At 44.7% G+C, this 24,812-nt stretch overlaps 1 protein-coding gene across 2 annotated transcripts in view; it reads right to left on the bottom strand.

The window, feature by feature from the left end:
- loco (regulator of G protein signaling family member locomotion defects) overlaps positions 1-24,812 on the bottom strand; it is a 96,821-nt gene that overhangs the window by 38,700 nt on the left and 33,309 nt on the right. For both annotated transcript variants that reach the window (XM_075676449.1, XM_075676448.1), the window contains 5 exons: positions 22,970-23,065; positions 22,693-22,875; positions 19,408-19,494; positions 12,115-12,436; positions 351-520 (listed from right to left, as the gene is read on the bottom strand). In XM_075676449.1, the coding sequence (XP_075532564.1) occupies positions 351-520; positions 12,115-12,436; positions 19,408-19,494; positions 22,693-22,875; positions 22,970-23,065 (858 nt within the window). The remainder of the gene's footprint in view (positions 1-350; positions 521-12,114; positions 12,437-19,407; positions 19,495-22,692; positions 22,876-22,969; positions 23,066-24,812) is intronic.

The raw sequence follows: 24,812 nt of genomic DNA, 5'->3' as shown, positions 1-24,812 counted from the left end.
TAGCATACCTAATTTATAGCAATAAATGCTGTGACCTGTACAACATAGGCAAATGCGTTGAATGAAAGTGGTAAATTCTGTCTAATAAGACAAGAAGTTGTCCTAGCTCATCTTTACCAGTAAAAAGTTAATTAGGCCCAAGCAGATGCTGTCAGGATACATTATGTCACGCTGAGCTGGTGCAGGAACTTGAAGGGAGGTGGTGGGGTCTCCACCTATCTTTCCACCACTCTCACAGTGAGAGTGGTTTTCTTGGTGTTGTTGAAAAGTATAATTTATTAATACAACTACTCATTTATCTTTTTGGTGTCCCTTTAACGTAACAGAAAGTGGTCTAAGAGAAGTCTTACCTCACGGGATGCAGAGCAAAGCAGCCCCAGGCTGGCTTCACTACTAGCTAGCGAGGAGTGGCTGCTGGTGAGGTCTGAAGCTGTACTCTCCTTGGGCGTCTTTTTCTTCTTGGAAGACCTTCGAGCCCAGGCAGCTCTTTCACCCAATTTGCTACCCACCAACTTCAGATCTGCATAGAGGCAAAGAAGTGAAGGCTGCCATGAACTGCCATGAAGTTGTTCCAATATATTGCCTGCAATTCTTCAATCAAATTGATAATACATTAATGATTAGACTAACATATTGTAATCCCCCTTATGTCGAATTTACAACTTACTGCTCTTTCATTTGTAGCTACTTTCATACATATTAATACAGTTATAGATTGTTATAAGAAAGTTCAGAAGTGCCATGAATTCATAGTCGGATACAACTTTAGAAAAAAGGGGGCGTTTACTCCTCCGAGGCGGATGCACACGAGCATCCACCAATGGGCACACAGTCTAGACAAACGTCATGAGCCAGACGGCCGGTGACCCCTCCGACGAAGATGGCCACCCCCGCTTCGAACTGGGCGAAGTCGCGTCAGCTGTGTGTTTCAGCCCCTCGTCAGAGTGAATTCCAGAACTGTTTGTGATGGTCTATCATGCCGGAAATATTACTCCGAGCTAATGATGTGGCATTTGTGCCGCATGCGTTTATTCTGAGCCATGATCCGGCGAAGAAACACTGCAGCGAGCATCGCTGACACTGCACTACGCTTTGCCTGAAAACAGGATCCTGCGGCAACTGCTACTAACACACATCCTGCGTGTTTGTTCCATGTTGTTTTATTTCGCTCCCAAGTGAAGTTACGACGAGAAAAGTTTTCCAAAGACTGGTGCCTACTGTTAGCGGCGGGTGTGTTCGTGTACTGTGTCGCTGCGTTTTTCGTTGGACGGGGTGAAGTGATGGAGCAATACCATTCTCAGGAGAAATAAGAAAAGTGTGCGCACATGAAACAAACCTACGAGTGTCTCAACAGAAAATATTTGCAGAAGAAGCCTTCAACGCAAAGATTGTCGGCGTCAACTTAGCGTGAACAATTCTTGTCAGCAGTGAGATAGCCGAGCGTCTAGCGACGGTGATCGAGCATGGTGTAGCACCGTCGATTGATTGCTGTCCACCAGTGTTCACTGTAGCATGCTGTAGAACGCGCGCTGTGATACAGTCACGCATAAGGTGTGTTGCCAGCGCTCGATATGCTTTCCCACAACACAGCTCCACGCTGCTTTTCGATTCTCGTGATCTGTTCCAATTAAAAATTCCCAAGACAGTGTTAAGAGAATGGTAAAAAGAAAAAGAAAAAAAAACATATGAGAAGGTAGACACAGCAGCTTGTGCACCCGCTCCTAATACCTGTACCCACGTCTGTTTGTAAATGTATATGTGTATGCTTTCTTGCGTTTCTCAAATTTTTTATTTTCCACATTTGTTGATATTTGAGATTTTCTTAGTTTTCACGTTTTTGTATGAATATAAGCCTGCTTCCATGTGTGTTTGCGCTTACTCTTATTTCTGTCCTTTTATTTTATATTAGCATTTGTTTTTGCTAGTTTTCTTTCAGCAAAGTCTTTTTAACTTTTTCATTAACCCATCTCATTCAAAGCACTAACTCCTGTGAACTGCAGGGCTGGCCTCTTCCATCTCATTAAAGCCTTTCTCACTGGTCTGCCTCGTCTTCTCAATCTGATTACTCGCTGTGTTTTCTGCCCTTGCTTCTTGTGTTGTTACTGCAATGTGATTAACCAACTTGCTCTTAACAAATTTTGATCGCCTATGAAAACAGAAAGGTTTAGAGATACATTTTCTTAAAAGCGTCATGTGGATTGCACAGTAACTTTGCCTCTTACCTCTGTTCATGTTTATGCATCAGTGCATGTGGCAGCTCGCCAGAAGTGCACATATTGTGAAACAGCACCTTGCTATGTTGTTGCATTTTTCCCGCTTCCAGTCTTAGTAAACAGACGGTTTCACTGCCCATCACATATGCTGGTACAAATTTTCAACACGAATAACATTATGCAGTGCGGTGTCATTTCCTGTCTTACACTTTCGTCGTTGCAAACACATTTTTCAGTGAATGGAAGCCAGAAAAGCAGTGCACTGAGAGCTTTTGCAACTTTCACTATTTATTACTTCACAAATGCCATTGTCTGAACCTGGCCGTCGATCGCCATGCTGATGGCTTGTGAATTAAAAATTGCCTCGATAAAAAACATTCAACATTACTCAGCATATTTTAGTACGAACAATGCTAGCAAAGCTATTCAGGGTGAATAATTGTGCTTACATTCGTGTTACTTGCCTAGTCAGATAAACAAAGACAACAATGGCTATGGCATGACTGCGATATGAAGTGCAGACTGCAAACGGTGCCTTTCAAGTGTACCCTCAACTACTGCTATTAATAGCTACCCAAATGAGTTTTCTAGGCCTGTTAGCTAATGATGTTTGATAATTGTTCTCTTATTTGCATTACTTACCTGGGCCAGATAACGAAAATAAAAATGCAACCACATGAACGTGCTTTTGCATGCAAGCTGCTAAAAGTGGCAGTCAATTTCGCATTGACTACTGTTTTACCTACAATGGCTATAGCATGGTTGTGCTTTGAAGTGCAGACACTAAAGGTGCCTTTCAAGCTTACCCCCCCCCCCCCCAAGTGCTTCTATTTCACAAAAGTGCCCATCAAGCTCAACGGTGGTTGACCAAATGAGTTTTCTAGGCCTCACTAAGCTAATGATGTTTGATAATTGTTCTCTTATTTGCATTACTTGCCTGAGCCAGATAACCAAAATAGTGCAAGCACATAATTATGCTTTAGCATGCAAACTGCCAACAGTGGCTGTCAATTTCGCATTGACTACTGCTGTTTCACCTACAATGGCTACGCATGACTGCGCTTTGAAATGCAAACTGCTAAAGGTGCCTTTCAAGCGTGCCCCAACTACTGTTATTTCATCACACGGCCTGTCATGCTTGATGGTGGCTGCCGAATAGAGTATTTTGGACCTTCTGGCATTGGCATTTTTCAGATCAACAGGCTGAAAAAAAAAGTAGGGAAAGTACAACTACCTGGAAGCAGGCCGCCCAACAGGCATGTCGCTCTCCATTGCTCTTATTTGTTCAAGTGGCTTGATGAAATTAACAATGACTGTGCGGTAGAGTAAACCAAGCCAACGGTGTGTTTCTGTTATTGCTTGGCTGCATGTACTGGCCTTTCGGGGCATGTAAAGCTTTACGATGGCTCCAACACTACTACTATTGTTTTCCTTTCGACACGCAGGCTGCCAACATTGGCGGTCAATTTCACCTTGGCTGCTGCTACTTCACCATAGAGCCCGTCAACTCGAAAATGGCTGCTCTAGTGAGCACTTTAGGCCTCACTAAGCTAATGATGTTTTATAACTGTTCTCTTATTTGCATTATTTGCCTGAGCCGGATAACCAAAATAAACAATGCAACCAGATGAATATGCTTTGGCGCGCAGGCTGCTAACAGTGGCTGTCAATTTCACGCTGACTACTGCTTTTTCGTGTCAAGCTGGACAGTGGCTGCCCGAATGAGCATTTTGGGCCCTGTTATGCTTCGTCGAGTGGCTCAATGCTGCACAGCTCGCAGTCGGAGTCGCTTTCTTCAGTGTCATCTTCACCCACTTGGATGACGATGGGTTGGATGTGGTCATTCCCAGACGTGTCAAGCCTGAACTCTGCCTCCAGGTCCATCACATGGTGAATGTTCTTACTCCAGCCTTCCGCCATGAAGTATTTGATTTTTTCCCCTCAAGACGTCTTCAACTGTGGACAGCTTAAAGTCTTTTTTGTCCGCTGCAATGCCATTTTCACCTTTACCCACACGAGCTCGATAGGATTGAATTCACAGTGGTACAGTGGGAGCCTAAGTACAATGCAACCGGCCCTTTCAGCTGCATTGTCTACGATGTCGCTCATAAAGTATGGCTTTACAGATGCTACCAACTCAAACAGCAGATTTTTCACCATCCTTTCGCTGTAGGTGATGCTTTTGCTTTTGATCCCCTCCAGTATTTTTCCTTCTTCCAAGCTGTCGTCGGCAATTTCTCTTCTCGCCGGGTATGGTAAGGTGCATTGTCCAAAACAACGACGCTACCAGCTGGCAACTTCTGTAGAATGTCATTAAACCATCCCTCGTAGCGATTGCCGTCCATTTATTCGTGGTGGTCGCCTGTTTTTTTGGCCTCGGAATGCATCTAAGCAGCCGTCGACAAAGTCATGCTCGCTGCCGATGTGCATCACAATCAGGCGCTGGCCTTCTCCAGAAGGTTGTTTCAGACCCGTTGACAGGCCATTTGCTCGAGCGTACAGGTGTCCGCGCTTCTGCACCATGGTGTCTGTCCACACGATCGACCGAGTGTGTCCCGCCGTCACCCGTGTCTCATCCAGGAAAAAGACCTTTCGGCCTTCCGCCCGGTAGCGCTCCACGTCGCGAAGGTAGCGATTCCATCATTCAGCGATGTCATTCTGGTCGATAAGCAGTGAAGTGCAGCTCCTCTTCTCGTGCTTGAACCAGATCTCGACAAGCAGGCGACGCACAGTACACCGCTTCAGTGATGGGAGATCCATACGCTTCGAGAACTCATTAGTTATCTTCTCGACCGTCGGTTTCGTTGCGGTGAAAGAAATCGTGCACACATGACCTCAGCACGCACAACGTGAAGCTGTCAGGCTTCGTCCTGCGTCTTCTTTTCTCCGCATTTCATTGGCGCTTTCGCGAGGGCGTCGACAGTTTGCCACCAGAAATATGCGACGCTCTGACCTCCCTCCTCACCTTGAACACTGTGCATTCGCTGACACCGAGCATCTCGGCGACAAACTTGGTCATGGCCTCCACGCTGCATTCAGGCTCGCTGTTACGTCAATACGTGTAGCAGTGGAGGAGCAAGTTGCGCGAATCACTATTCAGGATATGGCCACTCTTGTTCTTCTTGTCGAGGCTCCTTCGTGGTGTGGACATCCGAGACGACACAAGGCTCGTTCGGCAACCAAGTCTGAAGTCAGCTCGCTGGGCTCCACGTCGGAAAACTCGCACGCAATGCCTTGCGCAAACTGGCGAGATTGCAGGCTTGCAAAATAATAATAATAATAATAATAATAATAATAATAATGAAAAGGGAAAAAAATTGTGAAAACACAAAACCAAAAAATATAAATTTTATGCTATTTTAAACCAAGAGTATTTATTTAAAACGATGAATGAAGCATTTTTGTACCTTCCTGCAACTGTATTCTCGTCCCAGGTTTGTAATGGTTGCGATAAATGCATTGTTTTATATAAGTACTTCTTCAATAGCAACTGATTCATTTTAAGCTTGGAAAACTAGTTGTAGATACGCCGTGTACATGTGAACAAGCGCAAAAGCTTAGCAGTGTTGTAGAAGGCACAGGGTTATTTTTCTGTCGCTATCCGGCATGTGCTGTAGCACATGAGCTCTACTAAACGAGTGATCAAAATACAAAAGTCTTTATTTATACTGAGAATTACGCATTTCAGGAGCAAGATTTTTCGTGCGGGACTATATTAGTCGCAGAGGCAATCGGCTGTCGCGCTTCGGTCATCGGCGCGGGGCCTCCCCTTTTTTCTAAAATTGTATCCGACTATAGGCTTAAAGGGATAGTGAATAAAAAATTTGTCGCCGAGATTTCTGTCTCCAGTGATAGCTGTCGCACCGAGAGCGACCAAAACAACACTCTTTCTGAGGAGAAGTGAGCGAAAAGTAATTATTTTAGTAAATATTTCTCAAATCACAGCACCTACCGGCCTCCTCCGAAAGCTCTGGCAAAACCGGATATCACGTCACGCTTACCCACCTCGAGGCCCATTGCGAGCGATCGTCCACACTGAGCGCGCGAAGGGGCGAGTTGACGTTTGCAGTAACGCGTTTTCTTTGTTCGACCGTCCTATTCGTACCGCTTCCTCGTATGAGCTGTTCGAAAACCTCGTCTTTGATCTCGTGGATTTGTGGTTTGATGTGTGGAGCAGCCGTGTCAACGCCGCAAAATGCCGAGGGTCTGCTGTGCGCATGTGAAAACGGCAGGCATCGGTAGTCTTTTTCTCGCGTACTTGTTCTCGCTTTAGTTTTGCGCACAGGTGCCGTTTGACCGTAATTTGTCGTTTGTACGACGTTCTGAGCCAAATGTTTGGCCAATTCTGCCAGAATAAATCGAAATCCGCATCGTCTGAAGCGACGGCTGACGAAAAAAAATTCGCCGACATGAGACTGGTGGCGCCATCTCGTGTGCACCAAGGGAAGGAGTGCTCGGCTGCGATGAAACAACGGGCGCTGAAACCGCTGCGCATGTACTCGTTCACTCCGTGAATAACAAGACGTTCCTTGCTTACAGAGGCGCATTTCAGTCACTGCACATGCCTGGCTCCAATCCTCACCCGTTGCTTCATCGCATCTATTCTCAAAACAGCTACTTGCGCGCATCAAGCACCTGCCGCGCGAGAGTCGGCAGCCGACTGTTATGCTCACGCCGCCGGCCACACCTGCTCCGATGGCGTAGGTACAGGGAGATCTACACGCGTCAATATCTTCAACGATTTCTACGTTTTTTTTGTACAGTGTGTGCTCACGGCACCTGTATTGTGCATTGATGGCTTTCATGTTTTACGCGCTAGCAGCTACCCATCCAAGCGGGCGGAGCAAGCCGCTTTGCGCAGAACGCAGAGTAAATTCCTTACGTCGCCTAACATTGCATAGCCTGAGGCATAAGCGTCCTCGCTCTGTTGAAGCCAAACATGGCAAAGCGTTTGCGTGAGTGAATCACGCTGGGCGCACCGCCTCGGATGCAACACTGTCAATGAGGCGTGCGCCTCTCGTCTCGCTAACTCATTCGTGACAGGTGCGAGCTTGCGATCCGAGCCGCAGGAACCGCGTTTAAATCTGGTTTCCACCTATGATGCCGCCCATGATCTCTCGAGGCGAACGCGTGTACACGGAATGCACAGTGTAAACACCACTTTGCTGGTTCAGACTCTCTCGGCACCGCGGAGGGGGACTGCTGCGGCGGGTCGTCGTCAATTTCGCTTGACGACGCGGACGGATCGTAGGCATACGCCTCTATCGTTCGTGGTCCTTCAGTAGGCCGCTCATCCAAGTCGGAGTCATAAGTTCCGCTCATGCTATCGCTCTCTCTAGAACTTTGCATTTTGCACTGCGCAGCGCGAGGAAAACAAAACTGCGCAGCCGGCCAGCTCGCTCCGCGGCTGCTGAGGGTAGGTGTGACGTCAGATCCGCCGGCTTGTTGGCGGGAGCGCTTTGCGAGTGACGCGGTGGCCGCTCATAGAGAGTCAAAAATAAAGCCATCCGCTCAAAAGTAACCCGAATAATGACTATATACTATAGCAATCGTGTCTTAGGAATGCAGTTGTGGGGTTTTCTCTATATTCTTCGATTTTTATTCTGTATCCCTTTAAACACTTTTTGGTTTCAGTCTAGGAATGCCAAAGAAAATCTGCCAGTAAGAAAACTTATATAAAATATTAAGTTTAAAAAATCAACAATGCCACAAAAATGCATTGGCGTGGGGAGGGGGGAGGATACTAACACTTCGCTTACTGTGCCCCAATGGGTGCTATGCAATAACCCCATCGCAGCAGCCATGCATTTTATGTAGAAAAGCAACAAACCTCACTTAACCAGTTGTTTTGAGACTTGCAATGCTGAGTTGTGCAAATTTATGGCAGTCATCAACTCCAAGAAAACTAGCCACAATAGCGCTCTTCTGGACACCGTATGCTTCTTCCCTTCCAGGCTAGCAAAAGGGGCTCCTTAACCACCCCTTGGACTTGGTGAAAAACAAAGTCCACAGATAGCATATGCTGCTGCAGACTGTTTTTTTACCAAGCCTCAGCAAAGTTTTGCAGTCTTGTGCAACATGTGGAACTCACAAGCAGAACACCTAAAGTCACCATTCTATTGAACACTTTCTTTTCAACAGAGGCCTGCTCCTCACTCTTTTCTGGAAGCTTTATTTTGTAATATAGCAGATTCCCAAACACGGCTGCTATTGGCAAGAGTTTGGCGTAATAGTTCTGCAGAATCCCACAAGGTGGAGAGAAGTAATAAAGGGAAAATGAGACATCCACCCAATCGTAGCAATTGCTACAAAGGAAACTTATACAGGTTCCTCATTGCACAAGCTCACAAACATTGTCACAGTCATTGTAACAAGCTCACAAATGAGGAGTGCTCGATTCACGGTTGTGAAGAATCCAATTCTTCGCACAACTCAGATTCGACTACCTTTGTAGAATTTTGTCCCTCAAATGCCACATATGTTGCAGTAAGACTCATTGCCTCACTGCCATAAGCTAGCCGAAGCACATTCAATGTTGCTGCAGTCGATTTCCCTAGTGCAATATAAAACAAAGCAACCTATCTTGGCACTCTGCTTTATAAAGATTGAAGGTCACTAAAGCTACGAGCACAGCTTAGTGTTGTCACCTGCTAGTGTGCTTGAGAAATAACGTGGCAATTTCTTTTTATACAGCCCTGCACTTTTCTGTTATTGCCGAACTAGCCTGTGTTTACTGAAGGCACTTGCCAATGTATGTGCTGAAGGCACTTGCCAATGTATGCTGCCAGAAAGGGGGCAAGGAGCTTGGCATAAAACGGTGTGAAAACTTTTGGAAATATCAGCAGGCTGAGTACAGATTGGATGAACAGAGCACAACGATAAGACAACACATATGCACGCTGTCAAATGGTAGTGTTTCTCGGTTCCTTGTACAGTAGTAGCACCCACGTTCGCTCATCCTAGCATTCTTATTGTACAGTCTGTCCTCAATGTGCCAACTGTTCGAAGAAGTTTGCCTCTTTGCCAGACAATATATGGTGTACCGCACTGAATGAGGACGTAGAAAAGTGCAACAGTGTCAAGAAACTAAGCAACGTGAAATAGCTGGCTGCCTTTTACTTGCAAAAGGAAGTGGTTTGTTTTATCTAATGCCAGAGAAACCGATTTGTTAAAGCAAAGCAGAAAATACCTCAACATTCCCTTAGCTATCCCACTTGTACCAGTACAGTACCACTACAAGCACAAGAAGGACTGCATTCCATTTCTGAATTCCCCTATTTTACAGCGAAGATATGTATGGCTCAGATGCGCGTTTTCATAGTGTCTGCAAGCAGAAATTATCATCAGCAATGGCTCGAGCATCGTCAACTACTTTGTTGGCACCCCTCGGCGCAACCGCGCTCTAATGTCACTGCTCACGCGTTCGTCGTCACCTTCTTCCACAGCTGGCTCCGTCATCTAAAAAGCCATCATCATCAGCAATGGCTCTTTAGAGTGTGGCTGGCACCATGGCTCTATAGTTTCATTCCACCAGTACAATGGGTAGGCCGCGTGTTGTCAGGACCGCAAAAGAACAGCGCACGTACGAAGAGCAACGCGAGTGTGATCATCGATGGCGTGCGGACGCTAATGCGGCAGCCGACGAGCGTGACCGCCTTAATGACCGCCTGCGTGAGCACCACTCCTCCCTGGAGTCAGATAACGGTGCAAACGTGCCTCGCCATTGCGATGAGTGTGGTTGTTACCCTTTGTTCAGCAATGTGACGATTCTTGGTAGGGGCAAGGGCAAAGAAGAGCGAGAAATCTTGGAAGCATACTACATCAGTTTATTAGGTGATGACTGCGTTAGTACAACCTCGGTACGCTTACTTGATAAAGAATTTGAATTTCTAGGTCAGCCACGATAGAAGCGTTTCTTGTCTTTTCATGCTATGTGATTAGCGATGATGCAGTTGCGCATGCTCTGCTGGCCTTGCTGGGACTACACCGATTCTAATAAAGCTCAGTTGATAGTCCAGTCGTTGTGGTGTGAACCTCTCCTCTTGTCCTTTGTGTTTTTGACTGGTTTTTTCGTCCGAGTTAATTGTATGTGCCTTCACTAAAGAAAAGTGGTTGTGAGAAGTTGGAGAAAAGGAAACCAGTGCCGAGCACGCCCGGACTACATTGCATACAAATACAGTCATGTGCAGAAGCTCCACCCCCCTAGCTTTCACTTTATAGCCAAGAAAAGTTGTCCGCGAGTTCAGCGAGAACCAACGAAGCATACCGCGAATCGGAGGAGGAGGAGGAGGAACTTTATTATTGCAGAAACCATTGCGCGGTTTATTCCTGGGTGGTCCCCTCTGACAGGGCTCCACTGGCGATTGCGGCTCGCCGGGCCTGGTCGAGGGTCGCCAGTTGGCTTCCCAGGTCCAGTTTGGAGAGTCTCGCCTCCCAAGACCATGTAGAGCGTGTGTGTGTTGCGACTTGTGGCAAAATTGCGTCGCCCGGAAGGTCGGTGCATTCATGTGTTTTGTGCGCGAGTGTCACTGTGTGGTTGCTACACCGGGGACATGTCCGGGACATATATCTGTCTGGGGAGATTGCATGTAGATGAGACAAGTGTGGGTATGTGTTCGTTTGCAGGCGGCGCCAGTCCTTTGCCTGGAGTCGGAGAATGGCGCGAAGAGCATTTGGCATCAAGGGGCCAACGTGGATGACTTCAAGGGAGCGAAAGCGAGGTTCCAAAGAGACTTCCTTGATCTGTCATTTTAGCTGTAACTGCAATGTCTGCGACAGACTACGGCTCGATAACGACCGTCATCGTAATGGGGAGGCTGCTTTTGTGGAGGTATGAGCCATTCATTTTCATACGTGACGGACACATTGAACAACAGAGGTGATACGCGAATGTGTGTGCGTACCTATATTATCACGATGACTACAGATGAGGATAATAATTATGTTTGCATCTTTGCTCAAAATTCGGTGTCACCTCTGTGTCATGCGCTAAACAGCTTTGCTGGTCATCCACCTTCACAGAGTGGAATGGCTCATGCATTTTATCAAACCATTTCATTATGATCAAGTTTAACTGTAGAACCACAACAAAACAAACTAGGACCAGAGGAGTTATATTATGTAAAATGCTAAAACACCTTAAAATAGAAGTACACTTAAAATGAACAGATAGGAACTACATCAGTTGACGTAACAAGTAAAAGATCTCCACTACAGCACCAAATATTTCAGATGCTTGAATGAGAACAAGGGAATCTGAGGGGCTAAATTTTTGTTAGTTAGAACCACATGAAGTCAACAGACGAAACCACAGACAGCATGAAGAAAAATTAACTGTTCTTTGTAATTGAAATGTAGAAATAATAATAAGGAAAAGGGAAATCATAGGTGAACGAAAAAACAAGACGCAGCAGGTAAGAGTCGAACCCACATCTATGACAACATATGCGATGCTTTACCATTGAGCTACAGTGGCAGCCATCTTCCCGTCCACTTTCTTAGGTACTTCTGCATGTGTACATTAAGATATAGCCCTGGGAGCTGCTTATCCCACACCACAGAAACACAACAGTGTTGGCAACATGTTCTGCAGCATCTGATGTGAGGGGCGTGACCATGACCATCCCCACACTATTCTATATCTTCTAGAACAACACTCTGAAAAAAACAAAAATAAACAACATAGCCTAATCACCACCAGCTACATCAGAAAGCATGTGGCCACGAGGCACAACAATAAGTTAACCAGACACCGTAAGACCACTATAGGACCAACGTCTGTAACATAACTTACAGGAAATATGAGCTTAATGACTCCTTCCAAATGACCAGTGCATAATATATGAATAATTTTTGGTAAGAAACCATTATGACTGCAAAAACTATCACAAGACCAACTCACTTTTGTGCCATGGCAAGAAGGACCTGCGACGCTTGTCCTCCTTGTGAAGCTTCCAAGCTTCCTTCTCAGCTTCAGGAAAGACAGGTTTTCCCTGTACCTCGCGCAGCATGCACTGTTTAAATAGTTCCGACTTGAGAAAACGTTGGTAGCAGTCAAACTTCATCAGGTTGAAGATCTGCTTCTGCGCTGGCACAAAGAGGTCTGGTGCTGCCTCTTCTAGACCTTCCTGCACAGAGAGCTGTGCTCGGCTGTCCACATTGACGGGTTCAGGTGCACCGGGGCCCAAGTGCTTTTGGTAGATGGCAGTGGCAGCCACCTTGCGCTGTAAATAAAATAACAAACAGCCGCACATTAGTTGAGCGAGTGCTCAGGGCACTCAGAAACCCTTGTAACATGTGGAAGTAAGATTTTGATGATATGCAGTCACAGGGATCATTAAAGAGGTGGGTGTAACAGCACACTTGATCAAAACACACCTGAAAGAGCTTGTAATGAGATGCGCTTGGCTGCATTACAGCTGAAACTTACAAATTAGAAATGTAAAGGGACACTAAAAGCAAATAAGTCAACTTGGACTGTTAAAATACCATTCAAGAAACCCTGTAGAACATTTCCTGTGTCAAGAAAATACTTCATATCAGAGAAGATTGTGCCTGAAGAGCCTGCATTGCCCTGGTGTAATTCAAATCAGCACCACGAGCTAGGAGGTGTGACGATGCGCACACCATCATCACCATTTAATGCTGCTGGTTAGTAAAATGGCTTCCGACAGCCAGCGCTACGGTTTTTTGCATAAAAAGCGACAACACAGCCAGAAACCAAGTGAAGACACAGTCAACAGCATTCCAAGATATCACATGTACCAAGCATTTTCTGCCGCTTGCAAAAATTTCACTTGATGCCCGGAAATTCACCTGTTACCACATGTTTGCATGACATTACAGCAACCAGTGCGCCAGTGCGAATTTGCTCTTACTACTTGCTCTCCTTTGCGACAGCAAGAAAAAAAATGGTAAAATGAGCCTTTGTCTCATCTCACACAGAGTACTAAGTATCCAAGACCTCGTGAGCGCCCGCAATCTTGGAGGCCATAAAGTTACGAAAGTGTTTTGATTTCTAGCTATCAGATGGCGCCATGGCATTTAGTGCTGGCAGCATGGAATGCATTCTTACTGTCAATGACGGTATATTACAACTTAGTACCCCATGGTTAAAACGATGGCCCCAATGCAGGTTTTAAATTTTTGTATGGCCGTGTGATTGTATTCATTCAGAAAACAATGAAAGTTTGTCACTACTTTTTTTTGTGATGTTGCGCCCATGTATATACCCACACCGAGAGACCGCTACAAGGTTCATCTGTTGTGTTGGTGTCGCTTGAATAACGCATGCATGTGGCTGATTATTAAGCGTACACTTCGCGAGACATCAAAACAAGCACAGCACTACACAATACAGAGAGAGAGAGAGAGAAATAAGTTTATTCAAAACAAAAAAGTGAATGCAGGGAGATGGGGCTCCTGCACCGCGGAGGGGCCCTCAGTTCAAGGCTCTGTAGCCTTGGCCATCTCTCGGACCCGCCGCGCCAGCTCTTGCTGGCTGTGATGTGTGCTCCCCACAGTAAGGGCAGTAATGGAATAAAGCGCAGGGTAAATGAAATGTAGTTTACAAGGTGTGGGTACCTGTTAGTCGGCAGCTGGTGCCAGGCCAAGGCGCCTTTTCTCGCGAGTATGTCATGCGCCGGAGGATACGCACGTCTACCTAGTCTGTAGTCTGCACGTCTACCTAGTCTGTACTGTGGCGTGGAAAGCATACGTCGCCTTGAAGAAGACAAGTCCACTTGTCGAAACGTTGGCTCCTGCATTCACCTTGTTCAACTGTGGCGAGGAAAGCATACGTCGCCTTGAAGAAGACAAGTCCACTTGTCGAAACGTTGGCTCCTGCATTCACCTTGTTAAAACTGTGGCGAGGAAAGCATACGTCGCCTTGAAGAAGACAAGTCCACTTGTCGAAACGCTGGCTCCTGCATTCACCTTGTTCACGTTTTGATCATAGTCGGTAGTGTTGTATCGCATGGTATCATAGCGGGAACGGGTCCCAGTCGAGCACCTCGGGTTGCAGTGTCCAGATGGTGTGCACTTGAGCCGTGGTGTGTGCATGCTTGTTACTGCCAAGAGACTCTTATCGTGTCTCGGAGTCCAGATCACGTCTATCATGAGTGGGAGCTCTCGCGTCACGAGTAGTCGATGCGCGTGTGCAGATGCGCGTCCCCTCGCGAAGTTGCCACACATCGATTGGGAGACGGAAATTACCGTTACGTGTTGAACTCGCAACGCAGAGACTGTGGCCAGGACAATGGCCATCTCCTCCACTTTGCGGACGTGTCTGGTGCACACGATCAGGGCCGATCGGTCCTCGAGGTTCGAGTCGACTGCGCTGACCACCGTGGTGTTTCTTGCCGAGTAAGGGAAGGCGTCTTTGTACAATGCTGATTTGTCGTGCTCGTACCTTCACTGGAAAGCCTGTGCTCATACCTGACGATGAGCTTCTTGTGTTCGGATGCATGTTGTGCGGCGTGGGAGCCACGCATATCCGTATGTGTGTTAGCAGCGCAAGCATTGTTTCATGTCCCTGTTGACGTGTGGGGTATCCTACGCATGTTGGGATGGCTCTGCCAGCAGGGGGCCAATCTCTGTCACTGACTGATGAGGTGTGGTTCCACTACCTCCTTGGTGATGCTGCACATGCCTAGTGCCATGAGCTCGCTTGCCGACATGCCGGGTGGGACCCCCTGCACTTGCTAGTGCACTCATGCTAGTCTGTCGCAGTCTCGTCTCATCTCGTCAGAGGAAACCATGGCCCCGAGAAGCCCATGTGGCTGATCACCAGAGCCTGTACCAGCGCCATCACATCTGCCTCCTTGAGTTTGTGGTGTCAGGATGTGACGCGGCCAATAATTTGTGAGACTTGCGAGACTGCGTTCTGTAGATGCTGAATGGCATGGGCTCCCCCACCGTTTTCCTGGAGGTGGAGGCCCAGTATCTTTAGTGTGTTCACTGACGAGATTTCCACGCTGTTTAGGTGTAGCTTGATTGTCGGTTGCCGGATTCACGGTTTGTGCATGCACAGCAACAGGAGCTCAAGGATTTCTCTGGTGAGCATTGCAGACCGCAGTTTCACGCACACTCGTGGACATCTGAGGCCAAGCGACCCTCTGGTGGTCCAAGTCATGATGTCAGCCGCGTATATTGTCCGTTGCATTCCCTCTACATTACTGAGCCTTACTGGAAGTTTCATCAAGGCTATGTTAAATATAGTCGAGGTCAACACCACAACCTGCAGCAGCCCCTGTTGGGCCCCGACAGGATGTCCGAACTGATGGTGTCAATGCCTGTTGTGGTCATCCTGTCCTTCAAGAAAGCTTTGACGTGGCTGTACGTTTTACCACTGCAGTAAGTGGTGCTTAGGTTTTCCAGGATCGCCGAATGCTGTACATGATAAAAGAAACTACCAAAACACGAGAGTGCTGGGAGGGCAAGGTTAAGTGAAAACAGAACCTTTAGACCACCCATCGCGTCATTGTCAAGGGTAACAAGACATGGACTGTGGTGCATCTGCTTACAGCATATTTTGCAACGAGTTCTTTTTTTTTAAAAATCGAATGCAACTGGACATGTAGCATTTTCTTCAGTCTTATAATGCAATGCAATGGTATTCTCATTATCAGTGGTTGAGTACTAGTGATAGAATTATAATGAGGACTTGCTATGTCATCGGGCTAGTGCAAGAATCTCCCAGTAGTCTCAAATTATGTTTTACATTTACCTCAACTTCTCACTTATTAAAGCTCCGTTCTCAATAATATTGACGCCTTAGACATTCTTCAGTATTAATCTGTCACTTTAGTTTGATTTAACACTTGCCTTTAGTGTCCTTTTAAAAGTACATAGACTGTGGTGCATCTGCTTACAGCATATACTGCATATGCAAAAAAGGCAAGCGGAACAAAATGAGCATATTTAAACTTTTTATCTACTACCCATTTGTATCCTTGGTAGCCAGTTGCATGCTCTCGCTAAAGCACTTCTTGGCCAAATCTTGAGTCCTTTTATAAACTAGCAATAAAAATAGGCACAGCAGTGAAGTAAAATGAGCACAGGCAGTGAAATTGTGGGTTAATTAATATTCATATGCTGCAGACTGCAAACGTCAGCATGACTTAGATTTTCCAAAAAAGAAAAATGCATATGTGTCACTTCACTGCCAATATAAGAGGATGAAATATTCACTTATAATTAAAAGAAATTAGATGATTATCAAATTTGACTTTTTTGAATTCGCCACCCCACTGATGACTGTTTGACAGTGATGATACCATAATTTTATGATACTGGTTGCCGTTTCCCTAAGAACATCTTTTTACAATAAAAATTTTTAGTAGCACCATCTATAAAACATAGCCAATGAACTAGTTGTATTACAAGTATAGCTCTTTGGTTACATTTCATAGATGACATTCACGTACATGTTTCTGCTAAACTACACATTTTATTTATTTTGCATGCTTAAACTGGTAACCACTTTTTGTATAGTATCCATACATATTGAAGTGAAAATGTCTCTGTCGGTAAAACTAACTGCAGCAGTTCCACGTGTCCAACTCGGCATAATCACTCGGGTTTCTTTGCTGCCTGCTCTGTATGGCTAGTGCGGTGATGGAAGTGGCGCTTGGTCTTTTGGAACAGCTTTCGAAGCAGGAAAAGTTGCTGTTTGAAGCAAGAAAAGAATACTTTGGACCACTAACTTACTCCTCTGGTGCAAAGAGGAAGCTCTGTATAAGTTAGGACTTTCTGAAACAATGCATTCGATATGTATTATACTAAGATGCAAGCATTTTTTGTTCAACTTTCTGTTCCATTTTATCGTTGTTATATAAGATGAAGATAAGTGCAAACTTAATCCTAATACACAGTTAATTCTGCATTCCAATAAAGGATTTAATACATTATTTTCGCCTCAAGGAATTGAGCCACCTGTAGTGTAGATAGCCTATCATATGTTCACGCACGCAGGCAGCATGGTCACAGCTACATAAATTGTACTATGCCATCAACACGGCTATACGTGTTAATCAATTTCCGCGCTTGGAATAAAATGTACAGGTGGTACAGAGTTGGAGTGACCAGGCGGCCACGGCCAACAGCTAAGATTGCGCGGGCCTATACACAACTGGCACCGCCAGTCCCATATCACCCAACCCAAACTATCCCTTCTATCGCCACTCACGGTGACATAGAAATCTGCTACAGCTTGTTTTTCCCATGAAGTAGTACTTAAAAACACAACATTAGATCAAATATGCAATTGTTTTGTAAAGCAGCGCCTGGTACTAAACCACTGGCGTGATCGCCAGCAATGATCCGACCGCATTTCGTCTTGCAGATGGAAAGCAAACATCGATCAGCAAGGCAGCTCGGATGGCTTGCAAGTGTTACATTCCATTTGCTATTCGCACCGACAAAACTGAGAAAACTAGTTCATGAAGTCCATGTTAATTGTGTTGTCAAAAATAAGCACACTTAGACAAGCTGTGGCCAGATCGCAGGTGCCGTTAGTCATTATTATTGTGGCGCTCAGCGAGATAGGCCTACCGTCTCGTTCAGACGTATTTCGATGGGGGCAAAATGCAAGGAGTGCACGTCAAAGAAGCCCAGGTAGTCAAAATTAATATGGAGTTCCACACTACCGCATGCCTCATAATGAGATTGTGGCTTCGGCACCTCCCTCCTGTCCCCTACCCCCAGAAGAAAAAAAAAAAGAGAAAAACACAAGCAGGGATGGCAAATGTGTGCGGAGCCTACGCGCTGGTGCTATAAGGCCTAGAATACTATAGAATACATTGACGGTGCCTACCGTTTGCAAACATGGTTAGGTCTATTTGCTGCAGCTATGACGGAAAGTGTGCAAGAGTGAGTCACGAAGAAGGGTGGCTTGATGCGCAACGCTTTCTCACGCGCACAAAATATGTATTCCCAATTTGGAGCAGGTGCGGGTTGGTGCAGGCCTGGAGCAATACCTGCCATAAACGACAATTTTACGTAGCATGTAGCAGGATTTCCTTCACGGCGCAGTTTGGCGCAAATGGCACAGCACTTCTATCCCGGCTGGTGCTGTTTGTCAGTTGGCACAGACTGTTCACAACACTGCAAGGAAGCTGAATCAACAGCCATTTAAAGCGCACATACAAAGATGTCTAATGGCACAAAATCTGGCTCGGATGCTCAAGAAACAATGCAACAAATAGGTGGGTTTATCAAACCTTTGCAGTCACGTGTCAGGCCCTTTTCGGCACACAAAAATATCAGTCCTGGTAAGATGTCAGGAAGTGCCAGCTTTTTGGGAACTACTTTAACTAATAAGCGCACTTCACAATGCAATGTCTCTAGATGAAAGCAGCACTTTTCCAACGGCACTTGAACTGATTTCAGGGCAATATGTGGAGCGATGCACTCACAGGATGCCGACTTTTTTTGGGTGTGCGTAGAAAACACGCACCCAAAAATATGCCATTGCCGCCTTTTAATGCCGTCAGTGAGTAAAATGGTGCCTGACAGATGGCACTGCATTTTTTTTCTGCAAAACACAAACGCCATCAAGAAACTGAGCCACGGCAGTGTTGGATTCTCCACTATGGCTGCTTTCGGTCAAGTGGCATGGGCTGTTCGGGCATCCTGCGACACCAAATGGACCTGGGAATCTCTGCTACTTGCAGTTTGTGCGAGTTTGGCGAGCCAGCAAAACCAACGCAGCGCTACGCAACAATGCAATTACTGAAATGCGAAAGTATGGGCAGCGCAGAGTCAAGCGAAAACAAAACCTTTCGACCGGCCGCATCATTGCCAAAGTTAATGTCAATGAATTTTTTCTAAACATCAAATAGAACTCTACAAGTAGCATTTTTTTCCGTCTTATAAAGCAGAGCAATGATCTTTTTATTACAAGAGGTTGAGTATTAGTGACAAAATTATAATGGGGACTTCAATGTACTTCAAGTACTTCTATGTCCCGGGTGACTCGCAAATCGTGTCCTCTATTTAACTCAATTTCTCGAGTACTAAAAGTTTGTTCGTGATAATATTGACGCTTTAAGACATTCTTGAGCATTAATCTATCACTTTAGCTTGACGTATTTACTTTTAGTGTCCCTTTAACAGCAAGAAGCAATAACATCAAAACTTCTCTACAAATTTTCCATACATGCTCACTTTAGATATACTTCTTCCAGATACTGACCTCACACCTGTCGAGCATTTTTCTGTATTGCTCACACACCACCCAGAAGAAGATGTTCTCTTGACTGAATTCCTTCTTCAGAAATTCCTGAAAAATTTTTCATTGAATTGATGTTATTTTTTCATACAACTTTTCACACATTAGTACATAGACTCCACCCTCTGAGTGAAAATAATAGTCACATTTTGTTAGAGCTCGACTATATAAAGATATAGTATAATATGGCATATTTGTCTTGCAGACACAAATAAACTAGATTAAATGACTGCATTCACTCTTCAGCCTTACCACTGTCCCACCCACAGCAGTCACAAGCTAGTACTAAAGCTACAAATACAGTGCAACGTAATACAATGCCAGATGCCCGTTCACTGATACAGCCAAATTTTAAGAATTACATTTAATGTGCAAGGTCTGCCCTAAAATCCAAAGTTTTGAAAGTTACCAAATACTTCTTAATGCCACGATCTAGTACTAGCATCACCATTCACTATCACCATTACTATTTGGGTCCCCACCATTAGACATCACATGAGTGATACCCAAGTCAACCCCAAGTTCTTATCAAAAGCTTCGGCATGCAACGTTTGTAGAAGAAATGCATTTCATGTACATTATGTTCCAGTTCCTATGCCTCATTACACTTTCCAAGTTAGGATGATGATGTGAGTCCACTTCTTCTCTTAGTATTGCAACCATAATGAACAATTTGCTTGCTTGCACTAAACAACCATTACAGCAGCAGAAAGCGCCATTACACAAAATCCATTACAGAGAAAACAGATGAAGTGGTCTCGGAGAGATCAAGTTCCCATATTATCTTGACAAGGCCACCCTAGCTTTGAAGCAACTACCAGCTGAAATCCAAGCCTGGACCGCTATAACGTAAAATTATTGCGATCTGTTTTTCTTCCAAATACGCCATTAGCCCTCCGTGATAGTTCAGAGTAGCTCTGGCACAGCCCATATGGGCGGGCACTGCGCCCATGTGGGTGGAGGCCAAGCCCTTTTGACCCATCACGGAGGGCCTAATGGCTGATTTGGAATAAAAAGAGAATGAAATAGTTTTACGTTATACCGGCCTTGATGCGTTTGATATAGCTGCATAAAAAGTATGGCAATAATGGATCTTGCAGAGTAATCCAGTAGTCATCACTAGCTACTCTTTGTGGTTTGGATACCACCCATCTCTATTGGTGCCTTTTTGTGCAGCCAACAATTTATGCAGTGCACTCAAATTGATGCAGATGCACAGATAAAAATTATGAGATTTGTCCCACAAGTCCTTGGCCTAACACAGACAACATTTGCTCACTGAATCTAGAAAATTTTCTACTAGATGCACTTTTCAGAAGTCACACCACAAAAAATTTTCACATGTGCAGCATGTGCAGCACATTGGTTGTGATGGGCACCAGTAGGTGGCAAAATGTGCAGCCATACCAACATTGAGAACTTGAAAGCATGCGGTGATTAAATTTTTGTTAATGAAGAGGCCTACTTCAGATGGGATCGATCAGGATATGGTGAAGACATTGGGAGAGAACGGCCATTCCCAAATTAAAGAAATTAGCTACCCTGTTTAAGCAAGGGTGGACAAGCATCAAAGATGACTCGCGCTGCAGCAAGTCAGCCGAAGTCAACACACAAGTAAACATCACCTGTGTGCAAGGTCAAGTGATGGCATATCGCTGGCTCAACATGTGGACAATTAATATAGTGATGGGATGCACAAGGTTTATGCACGATGGGTCCTAAGATTGCTCACTAATGAAAAGTGTGTGCAGTGCACATCATCTAGAGATAAGCTGGAGTTGCTCAGGGCAGACCCTGGTAACTTCATTTCACGGTACAAGGCTGTTGATGAAACATGGGTGTGCCATTTCCATCCAAAAGTAAGTTCCAGTCAAAACAATGGATATCCTGCCTCTCCAGCCAGAAAAGCTCGGTCTGTTCTCAGTAGGCAGTGATGGCTACCATCTTCTGGGCTTCCAAGGGCCAGTTACTCACAGATTTTCTTCAGAAGGGGTAGACAACTACCGAAATTAAAAATTAAATTATGGGGTTTTACATGCCAAAACCACTTTCTGATTATGCGGCACACCGTAGTGGAGGACTCCAGAAATTTCGACCACCTGAGGATCTTTAACGTGCACCTAAATATAAGTACCACGGGTGTTTTCGCATGTCGCCCCCATCGAAGTGCGGCCGCCGTGGCCAGGATTTGATCACGCGACCTCGTGCTCAGCAGCCCAACACCATAACCAGTAAGCAACCACGGCGCGTAACAACAACCGAAGAATATTATGCTCTTCTGATTCATCACCTGCGGGATGACATCAAGGCCAAACAATGCGCTTCAGAAAAGGATCATTCTCCATCAAGACAATGCACTTACACACCACACTGCTATGGTGATCACGACCATCCATTCCTGCGAACTTTCCATGCTTACACTGCCATACCCGCCGCAGCTCTCCCAGTCAGCCTTTCAACTTTTCCCGAAGATGAAGAAGGAACTCTGTAGGGTCCACTATTCCACCAATGATGACATCATTCAAGCTTCAACCATTTTTCAAGAGTCAATCTTCTTAATTTTTTTCTTGGGGATCCAAACACTAAAAAATCGCTGGGCTAAGTATGTGGACAACTGAGGGGACTACGTTGAAAAGTAACACTCAGTCAGTTCCATGATCCCCTTTCTTGCGGTTGAGACCAAATTGTGGAACTGGAACAAATCCAGCTCAACGAAGTTGCAGCAGCTCCAATCATTGAAATCCCGCTACATTAAACATTCATGTAGGTCTCAACTGGTTTATATAATAGCGTTCAAGTGTACTAGCACCACTGTACACAACAGTCTGTAAATTTTTATGAACATGACGAGGAGCACACAGAAACAGGCTGTGTTGTTCATAAAAATAAGACCTTGCTTTCCTAATCGCATGCAATGAGGCATATTAAGTGTTCAAAGTACCCTTTTTATAAGCCAAAACTACGTTAATTCAGAATTTGGCACCATGAAATAAACAAGACATTTGTCAACAAACACAAAAAAACTGAACATTAATTAATTTTGTAGCTTTTGAGATTGCACAAAAAAACTGAAAGTACATTGCAAATGTATTTGTAGGTGCATTTAGGGCAAAGTCAAAATTCTAAGGCTATTCTAAGGATTTTATAAAATAGTCAAGCCTTGAGTACAGACTTGCTTCAAATGTGATATTTATAGAGCCTGAATAGGAAGCACTCGCTGTAAACACTGCAAAGATAGAAAGCACTTACTGCAAACACTAGGAGACCAAGAGGGTCATGCAGAAGTTCATCAAAACCAGCAAGCCAGCGGCCCACACGACCTCGTGGCTGGTCACATGTGCTGCTGGAATCGCTTGCTTGCTCCAAGCTTTGCACACTGCTTGACATGGAGAGCTTTTCACTTGTCACCTCGCCATCGGACACAGTGCCTGCCTACAAACACAGGAGAAATATGAGGTATTTGAAAGACAACCCAGACTACCCCTATATTTGTCCAGCACATCAAGATAAGCGTGATGCTAATTACCTCATGTGTGCTGCGTCGATGATGACTTCTCCGTTGATGCCTTCGAAGCGACGACGACCGTGTCCAATTCTTGTTGCTACTGCAGCTGCTTTCATTCTGCACCAATATAGCACCCTCATGTTACAACTTTAAATGGCAAAATATGCACATGATTGTACCCTATGGACTGAAAACATGTACAAGTCATTGCAATAGAGGACATGGCCCACTAAGAGTAGGCTATAAGCCACAACCCTCATGCAGCAAAAAGAGGAGAATAATGAGCATGTACTACTATTTGCAGTGTTGCAAAATTACTGTTTTAGACCTTATTTTGCAGTAGCCAAAATTTAAACATAAAGCAGATGCAACAGCCCATAGCTCTGCAGTTCTATCAAATAGACATCAGTGCATGTGCCCAATATCTAGAAAAACAGGCGGAAACAGATTTCTTCATCTTAATATGCCGGTACCTGAACATAATTTAAACGCCACAATCAACATACAAGATTAGAGAAGTACAAAAGCTGGCTAACAAGGACAGCAAAGCAACATACAGTAGAATCTCATTTAAGTAGAACATCAATGAACTGGAAAATTACTGTTTCATTTAACAAGAGTTCCATTTACTGAGAAAAATTTCCAAGGGGTGCAGCACTACGTCTCATACACCCTCTTAGCACTGTTATCAGAAATGTAAAGCATCAAAAAGTGAATGTAGGAGCTAGTTTCGCAAAAAACAGAAAATGACAAGGTCCTTTATTTAGCACAGCTGTTACAAAATCTATTCTGGAACTAATAAGGTCACAGACTGATAATTCAGACTAAACGAGAACCGCCTAACAGTCCGAATAACCAGAAGCTCAAAATAATGAATTTGTCATAAAACAACTTTATTTATTTATTTTTATTTGGTACAATACTGCAGACAATAGTACAAGCAGGAAATGTGCAAACAAAAACAAGAAAACATCCACGGTAACAAATCACAAAGTATTACGTAGTGAGGGTGAAGTTGATGGTAATGAATTCCACTTTGGTAACTGTACGTGGGAAGAATGAATATTTATATAAGTTAGTCCTAGCGAATACAGGTTTGATGTGATGACTGTGTTTATGACGTGAAACTCGACCAGTGTGTTTCTCCAAGTAGTTGTAAGGTTTTCTTCCCAGTTCACCAAAATAAAGAGAAGCTATGAAGTTCAAGCGTGCTGTTTTTCTCCTTTAAGCAAGTGGTTCAAGTTTGGCCAATTGTAACATCGCCGAAGGTGAGTCAAGACACTTGAAACATTTGTAGACATAGCAGATGGCTAATCTTTGAATTTTTTCAAGTTTTTATGCATTTGCATGAGTAAAAGGGTCCCAAACAGCTCTGCCCTATTCCAAAGAGGGTCTGATAAAAGTTTTATATGTCATCAATCAGAGAGGGGGAAGATTCGCCCAACTTATGTTTCAAAATGTCAAATTTCTTTCGGGCTGTAGAGCATATGCTGTTCATATGGGTAGACCAGTTAGGACTAGAAGTTAATGTCAGTCCTAAATATTTGCATTCCTGAACCTCTTCAAGGGGGTTGTTTTTTATATGGCAGGCAAAGGGAAGTTTGTTGTGTTTATTAGTTATGCACATATGTGCAGTTTTCTCATGGATAATTCCTATTTCCCATTTAACATGCCATCCTGCCAATTTATTTAAAGTGTTATTCAAGGTGATTTGTTCAGAGAGAGTTGACAGGGGTAAATAGGATGCAGTCGTCTGTGAATAACTTCAAGAATACAGACGAGTCCGCCATGTCCACAATATCATTATTATAAATAATAAACAGGAGTGGTCCCAAAACAGACACCTGCGGAACGCCTGAGCATA

The sequence above is a fragment of the Dermacentor variabilis genome, unplaced genomic scaffold, assembly GCF_050947875.1.
Source record: "Dermacentor variabilis isolate Ectoservices unplaced genomic scaffold, ASM5094787v1 scaffold_12, whole genome shotgun sequence".
Lineage (NCBI taxonomy): Eukaryota > Metazoa > Arthropoda > Arachnida > Ixodida > Ixodidae > Dermacentor > Dermacentor variabilis.
Note: the sequence above shows the minus strand (reverse complement) of the source record. Positions and strands in the feature narration are given on the sequence as shown.